Raw genomic sequence first — 27535 nt, forward strand, 5'->3', positions numbered from 1 at the left:
TTTTTCTATCTAAACTCTCAGAAGTCAAAGATCAAAAGTGAGTTAATTCAAACTGTGATTAGTTTTTAACTTATGCTCTGAAGTCTTTGTGAATCTCCTCAATCCTAAACCTAAACCATTTATTCAGAGACTCTCTGGTAACTTCAGCGTCCATCTGAAGGGAAAGTGAGGGAAACGCTTGATCCAACATCCCAACAGAAACCTGAATCTGACTCTCAGAGGGATGAAGCTGATTAACGAGGTTCATCTCATCTCACCACAGTTGCTCTCTGCATCTCCCAGCTGAGCTCTGATGAAATTCTCCATCCAGAACGGATGACATACGCAGCGTCGAGTGAATGAGTCGCATTCTCCGTGACCGGAACAGTTCAGCTGACAGACTGAGGAGGAACAGAGTCCACGATTAGAAGAAAACGCTTCAACAGAGGAAGATCAACCAGACCAGGAGAGTCCAACTGATCCTAGTCCAGGTTCCACATCTAGTCCAGTCTGATCTCCAGTAAAACCAGTAAAACCACAGCAGAATAACCTAGAAATAACCACAACTCCTAATGGTTCCTTTGTTTTACTGCAGAAATGTTCACGTTTCAGGAATTATCTTTTTACTAAACATCATGAACAACCTGAAATTTATGAAGAAAAATAAATTCAGTTTCATCAACATTCAGCCTCAGTTTATCATTTCCACATTACAACTTCCAGATCACAGAGTGTTGACAAAGGAACACAACATTTAGTCACCTGGAACTGAACCAGAGAGGATTTACTGGAGGATCACAACCACAAAATCAGACAAAAAACAAGACAAAATATTACAAAAATGAGAAACAAAACGACAAAAGCGAGAAACAAAAGTGACAAAAAATTAGACAAAAGCGAGAAAGAAAACAACAAAAAAGTAGACAATGCAAGCGAGACAAAAATACAAAACAAAAACGAGACACAAAAGAACAAATAAACCAAAACACAAAATGACAAAAATAAAACAAAAAACAGGAGCGAGACAAAAAAGCAACACAAAACGATAAAAAGATGAGAAAAGTCAGGCAAAAAGACAAAAAAAACTAAAAAAACAGACAAAATATTACAAAAATGAGACACAAAACGACAAAACAACAGATCAAACACCTTGTCATGGTCTAGAAATGATTTTAAATTTATAGTTTTACTAATTTACAATCTGCAGTTAATGTCTACTCTGGAATTTTTACACTTTCCAGTCAGGAGGTCAGAGCAGCCGATCCAGAGAACCTCCTGCAGCCTCAAAGCAACAACAACAAGAAGCACGATTAACTGATCAACGTTTAGACTGAGAGTTTAGAGTCTAACACAGAAAACACAGACTTCAGCATCATTTCCTTCTTTGCTTTGTCCGTCTGGTTTCCTGCGTCTCTCACAAACACCTGCCAGGTACTCACTGACAGTATCGACTCGTCGGGCCTTGTAGATCAGGAAGTCGTTCTTCTGTTTGCGTAGTTTGTTGCGGAGGCCGAGTGCAACGCTGCGACCGGACAGAGGAGGGCGCCCCTGACCACCCGACACCAGGAAGATCAGACGAGTGCTGAAAGAGGAAGACATGAGGAAGAGTTAGCGCCAATGTTAGCATTAATAATTATCTGTTAGTGATCCATGATGAGATGTTCATCAGTGCTGGGATCGTTTCTGTAACTGGACTGGAGTTAAAATACAAGATTTCTCTGTGAGGATTTTAGGATGGAGACTTTCTTAAATAATCCAGAAGAACTCCTACAGCTACTCAGTGAGCGAAGAAGAAATAAAGTTTATTGTCTCTGTCATGTTCTAAATAGACTGGGAATTTCCTGGCTCTGGATCCTAGTCGTTTAATATTTAGTTTCTGCTGAGGCCCAATCTGACACCATCTTCCTTGATAAACTTCAGGTGTTGTAGCTGCAGTACCTGGCTGTTCCACCAGGTGGAGCCTCTTCCTGTTTACAGCTGCAGTGATCAGAGGTGAAGTTAGTTCATGTTAGCCAGCAGACAGCATTAAGGAGTTTAGATGGTAGAGGGAACCATGACAAAGTCTTCCATGAGGCTTCATGACCTCCGACCAGCTGGGAGCAGCTAAGATCTGAACCTCGGCAGGAAATTAAACTTTAGCATCAGGTATCGTGTGTCTGTGGGATTTTATCTGCGTTGGTTTTTATCCATCATCTTTTAAATTCTGATGATTTCAAGACTTCTCTGTTTTATTTCATTGCCTTGTGAAGCACTTTGTGAAGAGAGCTCAATAAATAAACATTATTTTATTATTTTATGTCCCATCAAATCTGTGTGCTTCAAATCACAGTCATTAAAAATGCAGCATCTGCAGATACTGAGTCCTGATCTAGCAGTTTCTCTACATAATACACATTTAAAATATTTTAGATTAGCTGTATTTGTGCTGCCAGGTGGAGCCTCTTACTGTTAAATACTTCAGAGACCAGTGGTGACAGTAGGGCTGTTACCTAGCAGAGTGCTTTTTGGGGGATTAGCTAGCAAGGGAACCATGACAAAGACATCTGTGAGGCTTAATGACTTTCAGCCAGTGCACGTGGATTAAATCAGATTGAATCAGGGTAACAAGTGTTTAGCTTTGTCAGAATGTGTCCATTTAATATAGATGAACCCACAAACTAAATGACCTTGTGCTGAGCACAGGCGTGTGTTCTGCATGTGTATGTTATGTACGGATACCGGATCACGTGACCTAAATATGTAGCGGGCGGGGGACTCAGAAACACCCCCACAATTTAATCAGTTGTTCCTTGGATCATTTCTGATGGATAAGTCCTGATAAGTCCTCAGTGGTGGATTTGTAGTAGGATCACAATCATGTGATCATCAGCAGGCAGCAGATGTAGTGTTCACTGGTTGTCATGGTTACAGTGACGCTGTACCGCTATCTGGCGATGATACAGAAATCTTTACCAAATCCGTGGATCCAGACTATAAACTACATCACTGCCAAAATCTAATCACTTGGTTCTTGAGTCATTTCTGACCTTCACTGAAAATTTCATCCAAATCTGTTGGTCTGTTTTTGAGTAATGTTGCACACAGACAGACAGACGCCAATTGTCACATAACCGTTATGTTTCTTGGCGGAGTAATAAAGAAACCAAAAATTAATTTAATTTTTACTCCACCAAAGAACACAGTGGAGTTATGTGATGATCGGCATCTGTCTGTCTGTCTTAGTTTGGACAACTTGTTGTCACATTGGACAACCTTTTAGTCATTTTGTACAGTCATCAGGTTATTTTGAACAAGTTTCCAGTCATTTTGGACAATTTTACAGTAATTTAGGACTACATTTCCAGTGTTTTTGGACAGGTTTTGTGTGATTTTGGACAGTTTGCTAGTCTTTTGGAACGTTTTTACACATTGGACGATTGTGAGGTTAGTTTGGACAAGTTTTTGCCACGTTCTTGACAAAAACTTGTCCAATCGTCCAACGTGGCAAAAGGTTCCAAAGTGAAGAAATCTGAAAAGCGGCCTACCTGTGCTCGTTGAAAGCACTGATCTCTCGTACGATGATGTCGCTGTCGAGCACGCCCAGTAGGACGCCCACTTGTCGCAACAGCATGTCTCGCTGGCGGTGGGACACCTGAGACACCGACACCTCCAGCACCAGCTCCACCAGGTCACGTTCCCACAGGTCTGAGGGCACAAACAGGAGAGTGAAAACAGCCGTCGGATCATCTGGAAGGGCAGCCAGGCTGGGGTCACTTCCTGTTTGAGGTCATGCTGCTGTGACCTCATCAACCTGCTGCCGCCTCACTTCCTGCTGGGATCCATGACACAATATGAGGAAGGGGAAACACAAACTGTGCTGCACTCTTAGATATGAAGCTGAGTTCCGGTACATTCTCAGATCCAGAACGTCTTCTAATGATGCCTGGAAACGTTTGACCGGTTTAATAAGTTTCATATCGTGTCTCATCCGCTCATTATAAGGTCTTCTGCTCATTATGGAATATTAATTATAATCAGGAATGTCTCAGTCCTGATCAGAGCGGTCTGTACATCTGTAGAATGTTAATAAAGGTTTTATATTTTTGTTATTATTCTGATTGATGTCCTGAACCCAAACCTGATTCACGTTTTACCTTCAGTCACAGAATTCACAAATATGAAAAATGGTATCAGAACTAAATATTAAATGACTCGGACGGAGGCATGAAAATGTGATCGTGACATCCTTAATAATAACAATAATAATAACAACAATAATAACAACAACAACAACAACAACAACAACAACAACAACAACAACAACAATAATAATAATAATAATAATAATAATAATAATAATAATAATAATAATAATAATAAAGTTCAAATGAAATGTAAACACATAAAATCCAGAAGAGATCTTCAATGAAAGAAGGTTTTAAGAAGCGATTTAAAAGACAACATTGACTTAGCTGGTCAAAAACATACTGGGAACCAGTTTATAGAGGCCGAAACATACTGGGAACCGGTTTATAGAGGCTGAAACATACTGGGAACCAGTTTATAGAGGCTGAAACATACTGGGAACCAGTTTATAGAGGCTGAAACATACTGGGAACCATAGTTGGATTATTTTCATTTATCGTTTGTTATTATAGGATAGCGTTACTTTTGAACTGACAATTCAGTAAGAAAAGATGTTTTACTTTGCCGACATGTTTCAACGGCATCTGCTGTCTTCATCAGAGCACTTCAGAATGTGGTCATGGACTGGGACAGGGGAACGATTGTAACATCGAAGACCAATAAACACAAACGATGGATTAAAGAGGCCTTAGAGACCAGGAAGCGGGCGAGCTGCTCCATGAACCGGGACGAGGGGTCTACACCCTCTAATACCTGGACCCCATCCTCCAGAGACTACCGTGATAAAAAGGACACATCATCACACGTCATATGACGCTCTGATGAAGACAGCAGATGCCGTCGAAACATGTCGGCAAGGCAAAACATCTTTTCTTACTGAATTGTCGATTCAAAAGTAACGCTATCCTATACTGAGAACCAGTCTATAAAGGCTGAAACATACTGGGAACCAGTTTATAGAGGCTGAAACATATTGGGAACCAGTTTAGAAATCAGTAAGAGTCTAAATAGAAGCCACGAGTCTTTAAATCTGGGGGGAGGACAGGTAAACTAAACAGACAGCAGTGGTTCTATGTTCTGTAGCTTCACCTGGTTTGACCTCCACTGTTCCTCTGTCGCTGCTGCTTTGTCCTTTACTGTCCATTACTGTCAAGATGAAGCTGTACTTTCCCTCCACCAGGTTTCCCAGAAACAGCACTGCCTGGTGGTCAGAGTTGTTCAGCACATCCTATTAACAAAAAGACAAAGAGGCGTTTAGATGTTGAGGTTTTGTTGAACTACCATCAGACATCCACAGCATCAGGATCAACTGTGGTTTTAGTTTTCAATCCCTCTGGACTCCTAGCAGCTTCACTACTCATTTTCTTCACTGTGGTTCATTTTTAAAGTTCTTCAGCTGTGAGGAACCAGATCATGAAGAACTCAGAAATGTCTTCTTTCAGCAGGACTCAGAATGATGGAAACCAGAATAAAGAGGAAGTTAAAGTTGCGTTTCTGCTTCATATCGGTGCTACCAACAACAGGAACATATGGAGGCTCTGCAGACTATAGATATTTTACTACTTACATGTTTTAACTGTTGTCACCTGTCTGTTCTGAGTCAGTCATGGCTTCATAGTGACAGAAGAACAGATGTTTTAGTTCTTTAACAGAATCTGCTCAGTGTAAATGGTTTATTATTGAACATTTTAAAATGAACCACATAGAACTGAATGATTCTGATCAAACCTCCTGGTGTTCAGCTCAGATTCAGACCATTCCAGACGGATCAGAGCGTCACAGACGAGCAGTTCAAGGACCGTCGTTGGGAAAGTTGATAATCTGTTGATTTTTTATGTTTTTATTGTGTTTTTCCTACAAATGGTGTAATTTTGGTGACTTTTCCTACCAGCAGGTTTTGGGCTTCATGGGGTTAAAAGATCCCACTTTTACCGGATTTTATTTGAAGTCAAAATCCAGGATACTGAACTGTTTAGAACAATGTTCTGGTGTTTTTGGTTTCCGTCATGTAGTTCTGTTGAGTAGAAACAAAGAGGGTTTAGAGGAGAAAGTAGAACCTGACAGACTCTGGATTATTGAGTCTGGCGCTGGTATTAGTTTTAAAAAGGAAGAATTTAATTTTGGTCATTTTTAAACTTTCAGACCGACCAGTGAGTTCTGGGGTTCAGAGGGTTAAAGGTCTTGGTTTCTTTAGTTTTGTATTCTGTCTAATAGAAACTGCTGTAAATGAACCCAGAGTAAACATCAGTGATTTAGAACAGATTATCTTCACCTTGTTGTTTTCTTATATTAGATTAGCAATTCTTTTTCATAACAAAGTTTGTAGGGGTGAGTTTGTTGCCTTGTTGACATGTTTCATAGTTGAAAACTCAACGAGGTAAAAAAAACTTATTAGGAGGAAAAACACATCTGAGTTCTGGTAAAAACTGACACCAGATCAGTTTTACATTCATCCAGGTGTCACAGTCTAGAGAATACATCTGTTTGTTATTCAGAACAATTTTTTTTGTAATTTTAGAAAAATGTTGACTCAGAAATTGGATAATTTTCAAGCAATTTCAGACAATTTTCATTTTCAGCAAATTTTGGATCATTTTTGAGTCATTTTGCACAAATGTTGTCTTTTTGAAGCATCATGGACTAATTTTGCGTCGTTCTGCAAATCTTCAGTCAATTTGGATCATTTTTGAGTATTTTTGGGTGAACTCTGGCTCCTTTTGGACAATTTTCTTGTTTTTTCCCACAAGTTTTATGTCAACGTGGATCTTTTCTCATCATTTTGGATCATTTTTGTGACTTTGGGATAGTATTCGAGTCCTTTAGGACAAATTTCGTGTCATTCTGAACTAATTTTCTGTAATTCTGGATCATTTTCAAGTCATTTTGGACAATTTTAATGTAATTCTGGTTCTTACTTGGATGGATGTAAAACTGATCTGGTGTCAGTTTTGACCAGAACTCAAATTTATCACTTTTTAATGGACTTTTTCCATCATTTGTGAGCCTCAGAACTTCATCAGTCCAGCAGATAGAACCATGACATTTAGGAGGAGAAACACATCTGAGTTCTGGGAAAAACTGCAACTAAAATAACTAAAAAAAAATCTGGAAAATCACCACAAAATGCCCAAAATTACCACAAAATGACTCAAAATCAGAACAAATAGACCCAATCAACCATGAAAGATTCAAATATGCCAGGAAAAACACCCGAAATCACCATAAAACTGGTGAAATTGCGCCAAAAACTCAAATTCGGACACCCCACCCCACCCCTCACCCCTAAGTCTACTCTAGAACTTTCTCCAGTTCTCGGTAGGTCTGCTCGAGAACTTTCTACAGTTGTGGGTAGGTCTACTCTAGAACTTTCTACAGTTGTCGGTAGGTCTACTCTAGAACTTTCTCCAGGGGACGTTCTCCTTTCCTGCTTCCAGTCTTTAAGTTGAGTCTCACTTAGAACATTCCAGGTCCTTGAAGTCCATAGAGGTGGGTCCAGATTTATCACTTTTTAATGGAGTTTTTCCATCATTTCTGAGCCTCAGAACTTCATTTGACCCACAAATAGAGACCAACTCGCCAAGAAAAGGGCCAAAATTACCACAAAGAAACATAAAATTAGGTCTGTGCATGACTTCATTAAATATCCTGAAGTTATTTTACATAAAAACAGGGTCAGGGGGAACTTTTTAAACATTTTGTTCATTTTTTTCATGGTAGGATCCAGCTTGTTTTAAGATACAGTAAATTAAAATCTACGACAGAAGCTTTTTAAATGAGCTGCTGCTCCCCGTTGGTCGAAGTCACTGAAAGTCACGTCATCAAGGTAAACAAACTCACCGTCACTAACTGTGTCGGCAAAAACAAATTGCTAATTCAATGACTTATAATATTAATTTTTAATATGAGCCGGTCTCACCCCAGCAGCAGGACTGCTGTCTTCTCTGGTCCACAGGTAACTGACTCCACCCTTATCGTCGGTGGAGTGGGATCCATCCAGGGTGGCCGTCCTGACGGGAAGAACGATGGCCGGACTCGACACGACGTGAGCCACCGGAGGATGGTCCACCTCTGGAGGAGAAACAGGAGCAAAGACTCTGGATTAAAATCACACTGCCTGTCCAAAAAAAAGTCTCCTATTAGATTTAACTAACAAACAGTTCAGATCCTTCGATTGGATAATTACTGCAGTGATGACAACTTCTTTAACATTTCATTCCTTCAACAACCATGTTGGAAGACACATCCTGTGGTCATGAAAGGATGTTAATCTGTCTCAGAAGGGTCAAATTATTGGCCTTCATCAAGCAAAGAAAACAACTAAGGAGATGAAATGACTAAAATCAGGTTAAGAACCGTCCAACGCATCATTAGAACCCGAAGGATAGTGGAGAACCATCATTTCCAGGAACAAACTCTTAGATGATCATAGGAAACCACCAGTAGAACTCACGGCTGTTTCATAGTGGAAGGAAGAACATTTCCACATGAAGGGAACTCAAAGGATTGGGACTAAACAGCTGTAGCTCTAAGAAAACCACCGATCAGTGAGGATGATCAGAAAACAGGCTTCAGTTTGCTGTGGAGCATAAAGATTGGACTCTGGATCAATGGAAGAAGGTCATGTGGTCTGATGAGTCCAGATTTACCCCGTTCCAGAGGGATGGGGGCAGTAGTTTAGGTTTGGTTTTGGTCCCAACTTTGTACTGGTTTTAGGACTGGTTTCAGACTGGATTCTGACTGGTTCTAAACATTTTTTGGAATGGTTTAGGTTTGATTTTGGTCCTGGTTTTAGACCTTTTAAGGACTGGTTTTGGACTGGTTTAGGACTGTTTTACAATGTCTTGGACTTTTTTAGGAGTAGTTCAGGTTTGACTTAGATCTTGGTTTAAGATTTTTTGAGGACTGGTTTCAGACTGTCTAAGGCAGGTCTTGGACTTTTTTTTTAACCCCAAGAACACCAAACCTACCACCAAGCATGGCAGTGGCAGTATCATGCTCTGTGGAACTGGAGCTTTACACAAAGTAAATGGAAAAATGAAGAAAGAGGATCACCTCCGCGTTCTTCAGGAAAACCTAAAACCATCAGCAGAAGGTTGATCTTTGACACAGTTGGACGTTTCAACAAGACAATGAGCCCAAACACATATCGGACATGGTAAAGAAATGGTTCCATCAGGCTGGAATGAAGGTTCTAGACTTCCTGGAGGTCCTGACTTAGACCCATCAAGAACCCGAAGAACAAGTCAGAAAGACCACAAATGTAGTAGAACCGCACCAGAATTGGTGCCATTCAACTACATTTGTCGTCTGTCTACCTCAGACTTGAGTCAGTTAAATCAATAGTATAATAATACTGCCACCTCCATGCCTGACGGTACGTATAGAGTGCAGAGGAGTCATAGATAAATAGTCAAGATAAACCAGCAGATGGGGGCATCAGGGTAAGAAGAGAGCCAAATGAAACTAATCAGCTAGCTAGACTGCAAGATTGTCTTAAGGACATAAAGACCTGGATGACCTATAATTTCTTACTACTAAATTCAGACAAGACTGAAGTCATTGTATTTGGCCCCAAACATCTTAGAGAATTGCTTTCAAAGCATATAGTTACTCTGGATGGCATTACATTGGCCTCCAGTACTACTGTGAGGAACCTCGGTGTTATCTTTGACCAGGACATGTCCTTTAACTCGCACATAAAACAAATCTGTAGGACTTCCTTTTTCCACCTGAGAAATATTGTGAAAATCAGGAACATCCTGTCTCAGAGTGATGCAGAAAAACTAGTCCATGCATTTGTTACTTCTAGGCTTGACTACTGTAATTCCTTATTATCAGGTTGTCCCAATAGCTCTCTGAAACATCTACAGCTGATCCAAAATGCTGTAGCCAGAGTACTGACGGGAGTTAGCAAGAGAGATCATATTTCTCCTATACTGGTTTCTCTTCATTGGCTTCCTGTTAAATCTAGAATAGAATTCAAAATCCTTCTTCTGACATATAAAGCTCTTAACAACCAATCTCCATCATATCTTAAAGACCTGATAGTACCATATTATCCTAGCAGAACTCTTCGTTCTCAGACTGCAGGCTTACTTGTTGTTCCTAGAATCTCTAAAAGTAGAATGTGAGGCAGAGCCTTCAGTTATCAGCTCCTCTCCTGTGGAACCAGCTCCCAGTTTGGGTTCTGGAGGCGGACACCCTCTCTATTTTTAAGACCAGGCTTAAAACCTTCCTTTTTGACAAAGCTTATAGTTAGGGCTGACTGGGTGACCCTGACGGGGTGAGCTGGTGTCTTCATTTGTACAACTGACTTCCCCTCTTTACGTCCCTTTAGTTCTGCCCCTAGTTATGCTGCTATAGGCCTAGGCTGCTGGGGAACCTCTCTGGATGCACTGAGCCCTTCTCTAACTACCTATGTATTTACTATATATACCATTATTGCATTACATTCACTCTGTTTCTTTCTGTGTCCTTTCTCCGAGTGTCCCTGGTCCCAGAGCTGGATGCTTCAGATGTGTGGTTGTTCTCCCTCCTCCAGCTGCCCATTTCCATCAATCTACTCTGCATTGTCCTCACTATACTTGATTTGCTCATCTACATATTTTTGAATTTACCACCAGCTATATATGTAGTATATTTAATGCCAGAGCCATACACCATAGCAGTAAACTATAATTAGTTTCCATGTTAGTTGTACTTTGCATGTATCATCTGTCTTATCATGCATGTATTATACTGTGTGTTTTATGGTCCTTGTGTCCCCCCCCCACCTCTCTATCTCTACCTCTACCCCTCTATCTCTATCTCTAACCCTCTATCTCTACCCCTCTATCTCTAACCCTCTACCTCTTCCCCTCTATCTCTATCCCTCTATCTCTACCTCTCTACCTCTACCTCCATCCCTCTGTCTCTACCTCTCTACCTCTACACCTCTATCTCTACCTCTCTACCTCTTCTGTCCCTCTCAACCCACCCGGCCAGCAGCAGATGGGTTCCCCCACATTAGAGCTGGGTTCTGCTCGAGGTTTTTTTCCCTGTTAAAAGGGTGTTTTCCTGCCAGTGTCTCCTTAGGGCTGCTCTGGGGGTTCAGGCATATGGGTTCTGTAAAGCGTCTTGAGACAATTTGACTGTAATTGGCGCTATATAAATAAAATTGAACTGAATTGAATTGAATTGAACTTGTCATGGCTAGCGGGGATTAGGGTTATGATCTGGGGTTGGTCAGGTTCAGCAACATTATGTTGGAAAAGATTTTAGTCATTCCGGACTTGATTGGAGGCATATTGGAAAAATTCTTTAATCACCTGGCAAAGTTTTTGTCATTTTCTGAAGGTTTCGGGGCAAATTTGAAAAGGTTTGAGGTATTTTGGACAATCTTTGGATCATTTTGGACTAATTATGGGACATGAAACTAGTTGGTTTTAGAAAAAAATGAACAGAAACCAGATTTATCCTTTAGACTGTGACACCTGGATGGATGGAAAACTGATCTGGAGTGTGTGTCTAATCCTTGTGTCTTTAGTTAACTGTACTTTGATTAGCATTTGTGTAGCTCACAGCATTTTCATCGACACTGGAAATCTTCCTCCGTCCTAGGGGCTGGAGAGCAACCCTCCACATCAGCTCCTGCTAGCTCTCTGTGCTGCCTTCAAGTTCCCATTAACAACCATTAACTTGAAACTTCACAGCAGTTTAAAGCTCCATTTACTGAGGAAAGTCCCTCCTTCATGCAGTGGAGTTAAAGCTGAACTTAGACGCTGTAACTTACTGCTGCTGCTACCAGCAGACGTGTCAAAGACTGAACTGCTGTGGTTGAAGAAACACACCCTTCACACAAACCAGGAAGCAGTTGGTGATTGTTTCTGAGTAAAGAGACGATCAGACGGAGCTTCAGCGTCCTCAGACTGAGTCCAGCTACAACTCTGCTGCTTTCAGACACAAACACTGAAGGTGAGTCGGAGCACAAACACCACTCAGAGTCATAGCAGCTTCCAGAGAACGCAGTGACTCACTGGACTCTGCTGTGTTTTCAGCTTCACTCAGAACAAATGGCTTCCAGATCAGAGGAGGATCTCTGCTGTCTGGTCTGTCAGGACGTCTTCACAGATCCTGTTGTTCTGTCATGTAGCCACAGCTTCTGTAGAGACCGTCTGAAGACCTGGTGGAGACAGAAACCAACATACGACTGTCCAGTTTGTAAGAGAAGATCTTCAAGAGGAGATGCACCTTGTAACCAGGTTCTAAAGAATCTGTGTGAGTCCTTCCAGCAGCAGAGAGCTCAGAGATCTTCAGAGTCTCTCTGCAGTTTCCACTCTGAGAAACTCAGACTCTTCTGTCTGGACCATCAGCAGCCAGTGTGTCGTCTGCAGAGATTCAGAAAAACACTCCAACCACAGATTCTTAAAGTGAAGTTTGATCAAAGAGCAGAACACATTAAGGTCCAGGTCCAACACACAGAGAGGCAGATTAAGGAGCAGTTTGAGAAGCTTCACCAGATTCTGAGAAAGGAAGAGGAGGCCAGGATGGCTGAACTGAGGGAGGAAGAGAAGAAGACTGGGATGATGAAGGAGAAGATGGAGGCTCTGAGCAGAGAGATAGCAGATCTTTCAGACACAGTCAGAGCCACAGAGGAGCAGCTGAGAGCTGAAGACGTCTCGTTCCTGCTAAATTACAAGGCTACAGCAGAAAGAGTCCAGCACTGCCTCCTGCTGGAGGATCCACAGCTGCTCTCAGGAGCTCTCATAGACCAGGCCAAACATCTGGGCAACCTGAGCTTCAACATCTGGAACAACATGAAGGACATGGTCTCCTACACTCCTCTCATTCTGGACCCAAACACTACAGGTCCATACCTCATCCTGTCTGAAGATCTGACCAGTGTGACAGGAGGATATAGACAGCTTCCTGATAATCCAGAAAGGTTTGATAGATACTACAATGTTATGAGCTCTGACGGCTTCAACTCAGGGACTCACAGCTGGAATGTGGAGGTTGGAGACAGTAAATTATGGGAACTGGGTGTGATAGAAGTCTGGATTATGGAGACTAGGGTTCTATGGAGATAAATACTTCGCAGGTTCACCACCAGGTTACTTCACTGATCTCTCAGTGCAGAAGAAGTTCCAGAGGATCAGAGTGAATCTGGACTTCAACAGAGGAACGCTGTTATTCTGTGATCCTGATACTAAAACACTCATCCACATCTTCAATCACAGATTCAATCGGAAGATGTTTCCGATCGTTTATAGTTATGATGGTAAAGTGAAGATTCTACCAGAGAAGGTCTCGGTGAGAGTGGAACAGAGTAATTAAAGAAGATGAGAATATTTCTGATATTCCAGAGCTGAACAAACCACCTCATGAACCCGATCATTAGAATGTAGTTGGATGTGAACGTTGGGTGGAGGGGCAGCTGTAGGAGAACGTCTGCTGAATAGTTGATAGAAGAACCAGCTGCTTTAAAGCCACACATGTTCTCATGTTTGGTTCCAGCTGTTAAAATCATCTGGAAACGTCTTCAGAGCAGAGTCAGGCTCATTTCTACCACCTGGAATGTTCCTGGACATCAGATTTTAGATGAAAATTCACTCATCTGCTCTCTGAGATGATTTTTAGACCAATATTGGAGCTGAAATATGGAAAATATCTTCTGGTTTCTGCTGAACTTCTGCTGCTTGGACGCTAGTTTACCAGCAGCCTGCTGTTGATGCTCATTTTGGGTTTGGCTTCAATGAAACACCAGATTTTACAGCTTTTAACCACAGTTTGGAGAAACAGTCAGTTTGGCTGCATTTGGCCAGATTTTGTGTTTCTTTGTGGTAATTTTTGGACCTTTTCTTGGCAATTTGGTCTCTTTTTGTGGTAATATTTCATTTTTTTGTTTTTCCTCCTAAATGTCATGGTTCTATCTGCTGGACTGATGAAGTTCTGAGGCTCAGAAATGATGGAAAAAGTCCCTTAAAAAGTGATAAATCTGGACCCACCTCCACTTCAAGGACCTGGAATGTTTTAAGTGAGACTCAACTTAAAGACTGGAAGCAGGAAAGGAGAACGTCCTCTGGAGAAAGTTCTAGAGTAGACCTACCGACAAATGGAGAAAGTTCTAGAGTAGACCTACTGACAACTGTACATTTGTCCAGTTGTCAGTAGGACCTGGAACTCTGGAAATATTCCCAGTATAAAGGTAGAACTCTGATCATTAATAAAGTTACGGTAAGTTAATTAAGGAAATTATTTAAAAAGCTTCAGAAAATTGAATTGTTCAAGATTAAAGTTGTCCTAAATTACACTAAATTGTCCTAAATTGTTCAAATTTGTCCAAAAGAACTGAAAATTTGTACATTTTTTGTGTTTTTAATTAGTGACTCCTTGATGGACGTAAAACTGATCTGGTTGCAGTTTTCATTCATCAGAAATTGCTCAAAATGTCATTGAAGTTGTCCAAAACTACACAAAAATCGTCTTAAATTTCTCAGTACTGGTCAGAAATGGCTCTAAAAAAAAGTTCAAAATGACAAAGGTTTCCAAAATTACGCCAAATTGTCCCAAATTTATTCAAATTTGTCCAAAAAATTTCATTAAGAGGCTTCATTCGGGGTAATTTTGGCCCTTTTTGGGGAAATTTTGCAAGTTTTTTGTTGCAATTTCACCTGTTTTGTGATTAATTTACCTCTTTTTGTGGTGATTTCGGGTATTTGTCCATGGCATATTTGAACCTTTCAGGGTAGTTTGGGGTTTTTTTGTGGTTATTTTTCAGCTTTTTTAGTTATTTTAGTTGCAGTTTTTCCCAGAACTCAGATGTTTCTCCTCCTAAATGTCATGGTTCTATCTGCTGTACTGATGAAGTTCTGAAGCTCACAAATGATGGAAAAAGTCCATTAAAAAGTGGTAAATCTGGACCCACCTCTATGGACTTCAAGGACCTGGAACTGTGGAAATATTCCCAGTCTGAAGGTAGAACTCTGATCATTGATAAAGTTACTGGAGATAAAGAACCAGATGGTTCTTGGGGGTGATTTTGCATCTTTCAGTGGAAATTTTGTGTGTTTTTGTAATAAATTTACCTCTTTTTGTGGTGATTTAGCGTCCTTCTGGTAATTTTCCTTCTTTTAGTGGTGATTTTGGGTCTTCCCGTGGTATAGTCATCTATTTTTGTGGTGAACTGAGGTCTTTTTGTGGTGACTTTGCAACTTTTGGGGTGACTATGTGTCTTTCTATGGTCATTTTGTGTCTTCTGTGGTAATTTTGCATCTTTCGGTGGAGGTTTTGTCTCTTTTTGTGGTATATTTTCCTCTTTATGTGGTAATATTGCATTTTTCTGGTAATTCTGGGCTTTGGCTGCAATAAAACACCAGATTTTCCAGCTTTTAACCACATTTTGGAGAAACAGTCAGCTGCTGCTGGAGCACTTGTACAGATTTATTCCAGTGTTTAATGAAATGACGTGTTTGATGTCATTCTAATCACCTGATCAGGAGGATTTCACATCAGCTGTTTATTAACCACGTCAGCATGCTGTAGGAGTTATTTTAGGTGTGTGACCTCTAACCTTTCATGGGCAGTGAAGATCAACACATCTGGAGTGTTTTCAGATCTTGTTGGTTGGTGCTTTTTAAACGGAACAGAGTTTATTCCTTTATTTACCTTCTAAATCTAACGCTGGAAAACAGTTTGTAGAATCACAGTCTTAGTAGGCTGCATTTTATAGGGATCTACACACACACACACACACACACACACACACACACACACACACACACACACACACACACACACACACACACACACACACACACACACACACACACACACACACACACACACACACACACACACACACACCTTCCTTGACGATGACCGTCACCGTGTCGCTGTCCTCCAGCTTCCTGTCGTCCGTCACCGTCAGGGTGAATTCGTACGTGCCGACCTCCAGACCCGTCAACGTGGCAACAGCGCTGTCTGCGTTTTCAATCTTCACACCGTCAGGACCACTGGAGGAGGACAGACAGGAGGACAGACGGGACAGACAGGAGGACAGACAGGAGGACAGACGGGACAGACAGGAGGACAGACAGGAGGACAGACGGGACAGACAGGAGGACAGACAGGACAGACAGGAGGACAGACAGGAGGACAGACAGGAGGACAGATGGGACAGACGGGACAGACAGGAGGACAGACAGGACAGATGGGACAGACAGGACAGATGGGAGGACAGACATGAGGACAGACAGGAGGACAGACAGGACAAACAGGAGGACAGACAGGACAGACAGGAGGACAGAGAGGAGGACAGACGGGACAGACAGGAGGACAGACAGGACAGACAGGAGGACAGACAGGAGGACAGACGGGACAGACAGGAGGACAGACAGGAGGACAGACAGGAGGACAGACAGGACAGCCAGGAGGACAGACAGGAGGACAGATGGGACAGACGGGACAGACAGGAGGACAGACAGGACAGACGGGACAGACAGGAGGACAGACGGGAGGACAGACAGGACAGACGGGACAGACAGGAGGACAGACGGGAGGACAGACAGGACAGATGGGACAGACAGGACAGATGGGAGGACAGACATGAGGACAGACAGGAGGACAGACAGGACAAACAGGAGGACAGACAGGACAGACAGGAGGACAGACAGGAGGACAGACGGGACAGACAGGAGGACAGACAGGAGGACAGACAGGACAGCCAGGAGGACAGACAGGAGGACAGACAGGAGGACAGATGGGACAGACGGGACAGACAGAGGACAGACAGGACAGACGGGACAGACAGGAGGACAGACGGGAGGACAGACAGGACAGACGGGACAGACAGGAGGACAGACGGGAGGACAGACAGGACAGACGGGACAGACAGGACAGATGGGAGGACAGACATGAGGACAGACAGGAGGACAGACAGGACAAACAGGAGGACAGACAGGAGGACAGACAGGACAAACAGGAGGACAGACAGGAGGACAGACAGGAGGACAGACATGAGGACAGACAGGAGGACAGAGAAACAGACGATGTTTGTGACTTTCAGTGAAAAATCTTCTTTAGTAGATTTTAATTTACTGTATTTTCAAACAAACTGAGTCCTACCATGAACAAAATGAACAAAATGATTAAAAAGTTCCTCCTGATCCTGTTTCTATGTAAAATAACTTCAGGACATTTAACGAAGTCATGCACAGATTAGATTTTTGGTCTTTTTGTGCTGATTTTGTGTTTTTTTGTGGTAATTTTGGCCTTTTCTGGCAATTTGGTCTCTTTTTGCGGCGATTTTGGGTGTTTTGGTGATTTTCTATGTTTTTTGCTGGCATATTTCAATGTTTCAGGGTAATTTTGGCTCTTTTTGTGGAGATTTTTTAGCTTTTTTGTGACGAATTTGAGTTTTTGTCACAATTTCACCAGTTCTGCAGTAGTTTTGGTACTTTTTGTGTTAATTTTGGTACTTTTTGTGATGATTTTGCATGATTTTTCTGGCATATTTGAACGTTTCAAGGTGGTTTCGGCTCTTTCTGTGTTAATTTTGGTACTTTTTTTGGTGTTTCTGGTACTTTTGTGCTGATTTTGCATGTTTTTTCTGGAATATTTGAACTTTTCAAGGTAGTTTTGGCTCTTTATGGGGTGATTTTGTGTCTTTTGTGGTGATTTTGCATGTTTTCTGGGCCAAATTTGAGTTTTTCTCGCAATTTCACCCGTTTTTTTGGTCAGTTTTGGTCCTTTTTGTGGTAATTTTGGTCCTTTTTGTGGTGATTTTCGATGTTTTTGCTGGCATCTTTGAATGTTTCAAGGTGATTTTGGTCCTTTTTGTGGTGATTTTGGGTGTTGTTGTTGGCATATTTGAACCTTTCAGCATATTTTTGTCTCTTATTGGGGTGATTTTGTGTCTTTTTGTGGTAATTTTGGTCATTTTTGTGGTTATTTTTCAGCTTTTTTAGTTATTTTAGTTGCAGTTTTTCCCAGAACTCAGATGTTTCTCCTCCTAAATGTCATGGTTCTATCTGCTGGACTGATGAAGTTCTGAAGCTCAGAAATGATGGAAAAAGTCCATTAAAAAGTGATAAATCTGGATCCACCTCTATGGACTTCAAGGACCTGGAACTGTGGAAATATTCCCAGTATGAAGGTAGAACTCTGATCATTGATAAAGTTACTGGAGCTAAAGAACCAGATGGTTCTTGGGGGTGATTTTGCATCTTTCAGTGGAAATTTTGTGTCTTTTTGTAATAAATGTACCCATTTTTGTGGTGATTTGGTCTCTTTTTGTGGGTAATTTGTCTCTTTTTGTGGTGATTTTCCAGCTTTTTTAGTTGAATTTTTACCAGAACTCAGACATGTTTTTCATTCTAAAACGTCATGTGTCTATCTGCTAAACAATTTAAAGTCAAAGAAATATTAATACCATCAACTATATTAATGCCTCAGGTACTTTGCATGACTTGAATAAATACTCTAAAGTTCTGCTCCTCTGCTACCACCATGGACGGACCTGGTCTTCTTCCAGTGGTACGTGGCTATCTTCTGATCGTCGCTGCTCTTACTGCCGTCCAGCGTGGTTCTGTCGACGGGCAGCGTCAGCTCCTTCTCTGGTCCGGCGTCCGCTGATGGAGGTTTATTGTTCTCTGGAGACACAGAAGAACCACGGTGAGGAAATGAAACTAAACAGAAAACATGCAGTCCTGGTAGGTTGGTTCAAGGTTGTAAAAAGCTGCTGGTGTTTTTCTGAAAAAGTTTAAAAATTAGAGAATCAGATTGAAGGTTAAAACTAAAAGTAAAAAAAATAAAGAAATAAAAATGACAGCATGTCCTTGTGTTCTGTTCTGCTTCCAGCTGCACACATCACTGCAAAAACACAAAACTAGACTCTAAATGTGTCCACAATGACATAAATCTGGCCAACAATTACCCAGAAATAGTCCAGAATGAGCAAAACTTTTCTAAAATTTCTAATATTAGTCTAAACTGTGTCTGAAATGAGGTTGATCCAAAATCAATGAAAAATTATCCAAAATGACAGAAAAAAAGTCTAAAATGACTCAAATGTGTCCAAAATAAAGTCAAATTGTGTCATTAAGGACTACAGCGTTCTCAAAATGACTCCAAATGAATCTAACATGACATAAATTTAATTAAAAACATTTTTCTAAATGTCCCAAATGACTAAAGCTGATTCAAAATTCCTAAAATGTGTCAAAAATGAGGTGAAATCTGTCCAAAATGACCAAAGTTTATCTAAAATTGATCCAAAATGACAGAAAAGGTCTAAAATTACATCAAAACCTGCAACACAGACAATTAAGTAAGACATAGGAGCAGTCAGAGCAGTCAATTAAAAAAAATAGTAAAATAATAATAATTAAATGAATAATTAGATTCATATCAAACAAAGGAACTAGGCCGCTTAAAAATTAAAGAATCAGATTGAAAGCTGAAAATTAGAAATTAAAAGAAAAAATTAGAGAATTAAAAATTAGAGATGACATCACAGAGAACTAGACAGCTAAAATTAAAATAAAACAAGAGAGAATTGCAAAAAAACATTTAAAAAAATGCAGAATCATAGCAAAAAAAACCCCAACTGTACCAATTTAAAAACAATATAAAACTAAAGAGAGGAAACTGTGAGGCTGCAGGTTGGATTTAAACACTCATTAATCAGTCCTGCTGCTGTTTTTTACACATTTAAGTCACAGCAGTGGAAAAGACGTATTATTTTCTAAAACATTTGAGGTTTTTAAAAGCTCTTACTGGTGTTTTTGGTGACGCTTTTTAATACAGAAAGAAAAAGCTGCACCAAGATTAAAACAATGAAAAACTAAAGGTGTGGAAAAGAGTTGACTGCAGCTGCTGGTGTTCCTCTAAAGACTTCCTGTTGTGAAACTCCAGTTTTTTCTCTTGCTAAAACGTCCACGTGGTGTTTTTATTGCATCACAGCTGAACATTTCCACCTTAAAACTGGAAGAATTCACATTTCCACGGTTTCATAGAGAACACACCAATTTCTAGAGCTTCTTTTAACCCTCATGTCGTCCTGCGGGTCAAATTGACCTGTTTTGAAGTTTGAAAATGTGGGAAAAAAAATTATATTTTCACAGTGATACTTCTGATGTCCACATTTTTAACATTTTTGGGAAATCTTTGCACATTTTTTGGTGGAAAAACAGAAAAGTTAAAAATGTTTAAGAACATTCACAAAAAAATCAACCAAAGTCCAGTGAATTTCTCTGGATTTTGGTTGATTTTTATGTGAATGTTCTTAAAGAAAATATTAGAAGTTTTACTGATATATAGAATCACTTTAGACATTTTTAGGATTTTTTTGAAAGATTTTTACTCATTTTTTGAAAATATTTACAATTTTGGGGGATTTTTTAAAAATAAAACTTATAAGAGAAACTTTTAAGGAATTATTGGAATTTTCTTCCTGAAGGTTTTGTAAATTTTCAGAAATTTGGGGAATGTTTTTGGTGAATATTTGGATTTTTTTCAGACAAGGAAACAATATTTTTTGGTGCCTGTAAATGAAGACAACAGGAGGGTTAAGACGTTTTATTTAATGTAAAAAAATCCTGTAAATACATTCCTTTGACACAGAGATGAGTTTTTAGGGGATTAATCAGCAACCAGGACAGACGTTAAATGAAAACTCAAAGCTACTGAAGCACAATGTTACGTCAACTAAGGTCAGCTGTGCAGCTTTAAGGCGTCTCAGTGTTAAAAGTTTTGCACCTTTTTTTCATGGAATTTCATTGTACCCTTGCATTGACAATAAAGCTTCTAAACCTTTTGTATTTTTAGTTGACGTGCAGGATTTATTTCAGTTTCAGTGTCTGTAAATCAGAGGTCTGACAGACGGATCAGTGTTTTTAAAAGTCAGTGTGAGCACTAAAAAGTGTTTTTGTCGTTTTGTGTTTTCTTTTTGTCTTGCTTGGGTGTTTTGTCTTAATGCTATCATTTTGTGTTTCGCTTTATTACTTGTTTTTTGTCTCATTTTCATCTTTTTGTATCTCTTTTTTGTGTCGTTTGTCTCATTTTTTTCCATTTTGTGTCTCATTTTTGTAATATTTTTTCTTGGTTTTGTTGTTTTTTGTTCTTTTTTTTGGTCTGACTTTTGTGGTTGTGATCCTCCAGTAAATCCTCTCTGGTTCAGTTCCAGGTGACTAAATGTTGTGTTCCTTTGTCGACACTCTGTGATCTGGAAGTTGTAATGTGGAAATGATAAACTGAGGATGAATGTTGATGAAACTGAATTTATTTTTCTTCATAAACTTCAGGTTGTTCATGATGTTTAGTAAAAAGATAATTCCTTAAATGTGAACATTTCTGCACTAAAACAAAGGAACCATTAGGAGTTGTGGTTATTTCTAGGTTCTTCTGCTGTGGCTTTACTGGTTTTACTGGAGATCAGACTGGACTGGATGTGGAACCTGGACTAAGATGAGTTTGACTCTCCTGGTCTACTGCATTGATTAATAAAGATTATTGTATTTTGAAAGGACCACAGCCCTCAGATCATCACTTTTATGACAGTTTCTGCTGCATATGAAGCGCCTCCACACATTTTATTTTTTTCCCTGTTAAAAGGGTGTTTTCCTGCCACTGTCTCCTTAGGGCTGCTCTGGGGGTTCAGGCATATGGGTTCTGTAAAGCGTCTTGAGACAATTTGACTGTAATTGGCGCTATATAAATAAAATTGAATTGAATTGAATAAAGTCCAGGTGTGATCTAGAAACCTGGAACTACCGACTCTGACTGTTGTTTCTGTCGTGGTCTAACTTTGGGTTGTGTTTGTCGTCCAGGACTCGACAGTTTACAAAGAGCTTATCATTTCAACAAACACAGTCTCCTGTGAGAGGTTATAGTGCTGACGTTTGCTTCACACGTTCCAAAAGCTCCAGAATGAATCCCACCGTCACACCTCATGTGTTCATGAAAGAGAAGAAGACATGAAGCGTGAAGACGAAGAGTTTAAATCACGTCTGTGGAAGTGAAGCTCAGGATAAACAGCTGAACTAACAGCCTGAGTCCATGAGTGGAGGAAGAAGAAACATCTGATGTCCTCAGCAGCTGCTTCACCAATTATTCTCTCACAGTTTCTCTAATCAGCATCAAAAGGAGGTGAGGGGAGTATACCAGCAGTCTGATGGTTCAGTGTCACCTCGTTATCATTCTGCTGTAGAGGGAAATGATCTGGGTGGCTGTGTTTCTTTAAACTAATCAGGAAAAAAAGAGAAAAAAAACTAACAAAAAAAACAACAAAAAAGACGTTTTTTTAAATTTTTTGAACGTTACTTTCAGTGATTTTTCAGAACAGGAAAAAAAAACACAACAAAAAAGAAGATTTTTTTATTTTCTTATCGATTTTTCAGAACTAGAAAAAAATATTATTTTATACTATTTTATATTATATTATATATTCAATAAATAATTTAATCAGTATTATTATAGTCTAGTTTGTAATTTTATCAAACTTGTCTGTACTTTTATTCAGCTATTTTAAATATTATTTTCTATTTTATTGGAATCAGCTCCCTTAGATTTCACATAGACGGAGTTGTTTTTAAAAATAAGCAAAATTTTAAAAATCCAGTTTTTAATTATAATATAATAGAATACAATAGAATAGAATTAAATAATAACGTATTTATTCAAAGTTACTATAGTCTAGTTTGTAATTTTATCTAACTTGTCTGTACTTTCATTCAGCTATTTTTAAATATTTTTCTCTATTTTATTGTTTATTTTATTTTTCTGTAATCCTTCAGCTGTTTCTGCTGTTTTAGTCTTTCAGTTTTAATTATTCTATACAACATGTATTCACTTTATTCAACTCGTCTGTTCTGGATTTATTTAACGGAGTGTGTCTGATTTTACTGGGCTGTATTTTGTATTTTAATAAAGTCGTCTGAAATGAGCGTCCAATGGGAGGCTTCCACTGTTACCTGGCTGTACGATGACGGTGACCTGAGCCGTGTCCTGCTGTCCGGCCGAGTCGGTCACCGTCAGCTGGAAGGTGTAGTCGCCCTCCTGCATGGCCGACAGCTGCAGGATGGGCGTCCGGACACCCTGAAAATAACAAATAAAAACAGGCTGCTGTCAGTAATAACGCCCTCTATCCTGAGAAGCACCAGAACTCTCTGCTGTGACGCCGTTCACCTGCATCTCCACCACTTTGTCTTTGCTCTCCGGGCTCAGTGACCACTCATAGGACAGCGAGTCGTGGTCGTCGGTGCTCTGGTTGCCGTAGAGACTGATGTGGTTCCGAGGCAACTGGATGACCTGCAGGAAGTCTGTAGTTTAGCTCCAAGTCACCTTCCTGACTTTAGCTGTTAATTCCTTTATGTTCAGGTGGATAAATGGAGCGTCAGACAGCAGGACTGACCTGGTTGGGGCCGGCGTTGGCTACCGGCCGGTAGTCCTTGGCTTTGTTGACGGAGAGGGTGGCCTGAGTCCAGTTAGTGGCTCCGTCTGAGTCGGTCACCGTCAGACTGGAAGACGTGGAGAGGATTAAAACTGATCCAGAGACAGCATTTTAAAGCCTCAAACTCCAAAACCAGCCGCTGGGTCTCAAAGGCGGGTTTGGTTTATTTAACCTTCTTTTTAATGATTGTTCAGAACAGGACAAAATGAGAGAAAAACAACAAAAAAAGATGGGTTTTTTTCTAATTTATTTTTAGTGATTTTTCAGAACAAGAAAAAAATGACAAAAAAAAAACGATATTTAAAAAAAAATTCTTTTTAGTGATTTTTTAGAACAGAAAAAAGGAAAAAAACAAAAAAACCCACAAAAAGACATGTTTTTTTACTTTATTTTTATCGATTTTTCAGAACAAGAAAAAAAGAGAAAAAAAACAAAAAAGACAGGTTTTTGTTTTTTTAAAAAAATTATTTTTAGTGATTTTTCAGAACAGGAAAAAAAAACCAAACAAAAACACCAAAAAAAAAAACCCACCAAAAAAGATGTTTTTTTTTCTTTAATTTTATCAATTTTTCATAACAAGGAAAAAAAGAGGAAAAAAACCCCCAAAAAAGACATGTTTTTTCCTGATTTCTTTTTACTGATTCCTTAGAACAGGAAAAAAAAGGAAAAACTAAGATGTGTTTTTCCAATTTTTTTTACTTTATTCTTATAAATTTTTCAGAACAGGAAAAAAACAAACAAAAACACAAAAAAAACACCAAAAAAGATGTTTTTTTTCTTTAATTTTATCGATTTTTCATAACAAGGAAAAAAGAGGAAAAAAGAGGAAAAAAAACCCAAAAAAGACAGGTTTTTTCCTGATTTCTTTTTAGTGATTCTCAGAACAGGAAAACAAGGAAAAACTAAGATGTGTTTTTCAATTTTTTTAAATTTATTTTTATCAATTTTTCAGAACAGGAAAAAAGGGGGGATTTTTTTTTTAAAAGCCTGTCAAAAAACCCAGAAAAGATTTTTTTTTTTTTATTCAGAATTTTTTTTGTTCTGAATTTGTTTACATTTTATTTTTTTAAACAATTTTTCAGAACACCAAAAAGAGAGAAATAAAGTTGATAAAAAATCAAATCAAATATAATTAATAACTTATTTAATCAATATTAATATTGTCTGGTTTGAGAGGTTGCAGTTCTGTTGGAGTTCTATCAGAACTTCCTGCTAGCGGCTCAGTAAAGACCAGTTAGTTGTTTTCAGGGTTAAACCAAAGCGTCTATGTCTGAGAGATAAAAGAGATCAGGTGTACTTAAAGGTGTAGTTTCCTGGCACCAGGCTGGTCAGGGTGAGGACCTGGGTGTCAGCAGAGACCTTCTCCTCCCTCAGAGGACCTTTCACCTCCTCCCAGTGCCACAACACCACCTTATCGTCGTCAGTGCTCTCTGAAAAACACAGATGTTTCAGGTGTTTGGTTCTTCAGCTGGAGGTAAATGGGAGTTCGTGGAAACAAGAAAGCATCTGGCATCTAAATATCTGTCAGAGAGCAGAAAAAGAGCTAAAAGGAGGTGGAAACTGGACTTAAATTGAACAAATAGAACCAGAACTCCTAATAAATGGAACATCTGAAGAGAGTGTGAAAAAAAAAACTGAATATAAAATTATTAAACTGTCTGAGAAACATTAAGAAAATGTCTTAAAAATGTGAAAATCTATGAAAATTCCTTAAAAATGTTTTGAAAATATTTTCAAAATGTCAAAACAAAAATGTGGAGGAAGAAAAACATTAAAAAAAGTCAATAAAATATTAATAAATATCCCAAACATAAAACATCTGAGAAATGTCTGAAAAATCTATAAATGTGTCTGTAAAACTTGCTTGTTTTATAAACAGAAGACAAATATACAAGAAAACATTAAAATTTCAGAAAAACATGATAACATATGATGATGTTCTATCATATTTTTTTATTTAAAACTAATAATTTGATGTATGTGTGTTTTAAAAATCTGAAAATACCTTTACATATCTGGAAAATATATAAAAATTCCTTAAAAAACATTTTAAAAATATTTTCTAAATGTCAAAAGAAGAATGTGGAGGTAAAACCAGCTATTTCAGGAACATTTGTCTCCAAACAATAAAGTTAATTGTGGGTTTGTTGGAGACTCACGGCTGCCATCGATCACCGTCGAGCTCGTCGGTAACGAGATCTCCTGGAACTTTGGGGAAACCACGGCAACGGGAGGCTTGTTTACCCGCGGCTCTGTCAGGTGGAAAACAAGGAATTAACTCAGCAAGCTGCACGGCTGTTAGCGGGAGGAAGATCTGAGTTCATAGAGTCGACAGAGCGCAGAACTGTGGACCGACTAACGCTGGTTTCATCTCATTTAAACTGAAGAGAAACACATGAAGACCGACAAACCAATCCTAGTCCAGTTTAATCCAGTCCAGTCTGATCTCCAGTGGACCGGACCAGTAAAACCACAGCATAATAACCTAGAAATAACCACAACTCCTAATGGTTCCTTTGTTTTAGTGCAGAAATGTTCATATTTAAGGAATTATCTTTTTACTAAACATCATGAACAACCTGAAATTTATGAAGAAAAATAAATTCAGTTTCATCACCATTCAGCCGCAGTTTATCATTTCCACATTACAACTTCCAGATCACAGTGTCGACAAAGGAACACAACATTTAGTCAACTGGAACTGAACCATAGAGGATTTACTGGAGGATCAAAACCACAAAATCAAGACAAAAAAAAGACAAAAAACCAACAAAAACAAGACAAAATATTACAAAAATGAGACACAAAATGACAAAAACAAGACAAACAACATGAAACAAAACAAAAAAAGACAAAAAAATTAGACATAAAAATTAGAAAGAGACAAAAAATATGGACAAATGACAAAAATTTGACCAAAAAATGACAAAAGCGAGAAACAAAGTGACAAAAAAAGACAACACAAGCAAGGCAATAAAACACAAAACAACAAAAACGAGACAAAATATTAGAAAAATGAGACACAAAATGACAAAAGAACAAAGAACAATCTAGTATTTTACTTTCTGATCCAAACAACTTGTCATGGTCTAGAAATGATTTTAAATTTATAGTTTTACTAATTTACAATCTGTAGTTAATGTCTTCTCTGGAATTTTTACACTTTGAGGACCAGATTGGACCCTCTGGAGGACCGGACTCTCTGGAGGACCGGATCGGACCTTCTGGAGGACTGCTTTTGGCCCACGGGCCTCATGTTGGACACCCCTGGTCTACATGATTTTACTGCTTAACTAAGCTGCAAATTTCCTTTAGAGAAAGCACCATAAAGAAACCTACAGATGTGCACCGGTTTAAAGATCAGAAACACGTTCCAAAAACACATTTTTATGGTATTTAGAGTTTTATTTTTAATATCAGCAGAATCAGAGCAATAAAACCATTCCTGGTTCTGAGAAATGGTGTAATTCTGGATATAGTTTAAACAATAAGATGCCTTTCCAACCTGCTGGGAGGTTTAATGGTTCAGAGGATGAAGTTACTTTATCTACAAACTGTCAGCAGCATGTTTGCTCTACTTTATCTCATGTTTACATTTCACTCAGTTCTGCTTTTCTTACTTCTAGTTTTGCTTCCTTTGCTTACCTGATTTTTGTTTACTAGTTCTTAATATAATCAGTTTTTGCCTTTTTAAATCTTATTTTCTCAACTATATTTCTAAATTTATGCTATATTTTTTGTGTGTTTATTTAACCCTCATGTCGTCCTGTGGGTCAAATTAACTCGTTTTAAAGTTTGAAAATGTGAAAAAAAACATATTTTTACAGTGAAACTTCTGATGTCCACATTTTCAACATTTTTGGGAAATTTTTGAACATTTTTTGGTGGAAAAAACGAAATGTTAAAAATGTTTCTTAAGAACATTCACATAAAAATCAACCAAAATCCAGTGATATTCGCTGGATTTTGGTTGATTTTTATGTGTGTTCTTGAAGAAAATAC

At 39.0% G+C, this 27535-nt stretch overlaps 1 protein-coding gene and 1 pseudogene across 7 annotated transcripts in view; one reads left to right on the plus strand and one right to left on the minus strand.

Annotated features, from left to right (window-relative positions):
• kiaa0319l (KIAA0319-like ortholog) overlaps positions 1–27535 on the minus strand; it is a 69305-nt gene that overhangs the window by 6245 nt on the left and 35525 nt on the right. For all 7 annotated transcript variants that reach the window (XM_055017787.1, XM_055017785.1, XM_055017786.1 and 4 more), the window contains 12 exons: positions 25693–25785; positions 24831–24963; positions 23495–23600; positions 23269–23391; positions 23055–23178; positions 18602–18734; positions 15949–16097; positions 8021–8172; positions 5194–5332; positions 3504–3663; positions 1419–1561; positions 258–380 (listed from right to left, as the gene is read on the minus strand). In XM_055017787.1, the coding sequence (XP_054873762.1) occupies positions 258–380; positions 1419–1561; positions 3504–3663; positions 5194–5332; positions 8021–8172; positions 15949–16097; positions 18602–18734; positions 23055–23178; positions 23269–23391; positions 23495–23600; positions 24831–24963; positions 25693–25785 (1578 nt within the window). The remainder of the gene's footprint in view (positions 1–257; positions 381–1418; positions 1562–3503; positions 3664–5193; positions 5333–8020; positions 8173–15948; positions 16098–18601; positions 18735–23054; positions 23179–23268; positions 23392–23494; positions 23601–24830; positions 24964–25692; positions 25786–27535) is intronic.
• LOC129350655 (E3 ubiquitin-protein ligase TRIM35-like) lies at positions 12156–13597 on the plus strand (annotated as a pseudogene).

The sequence above is a fragment of the Amphiprion ocellaris genome, chromosome 15 (genome assembly GCF_022539595.1).
Source record: "Amphiprion ocellaris isolate individual 3 ecotype Okinawa chromosome 15, ASM2253959v1, whole genome shotgun sequence".
Classification (NCBI taxonomy): Eukaryota; Metazoa; Chordata; class Actinopteri; family Pomacentridae; genus Amphiprion; species Amphiprion ocellaris.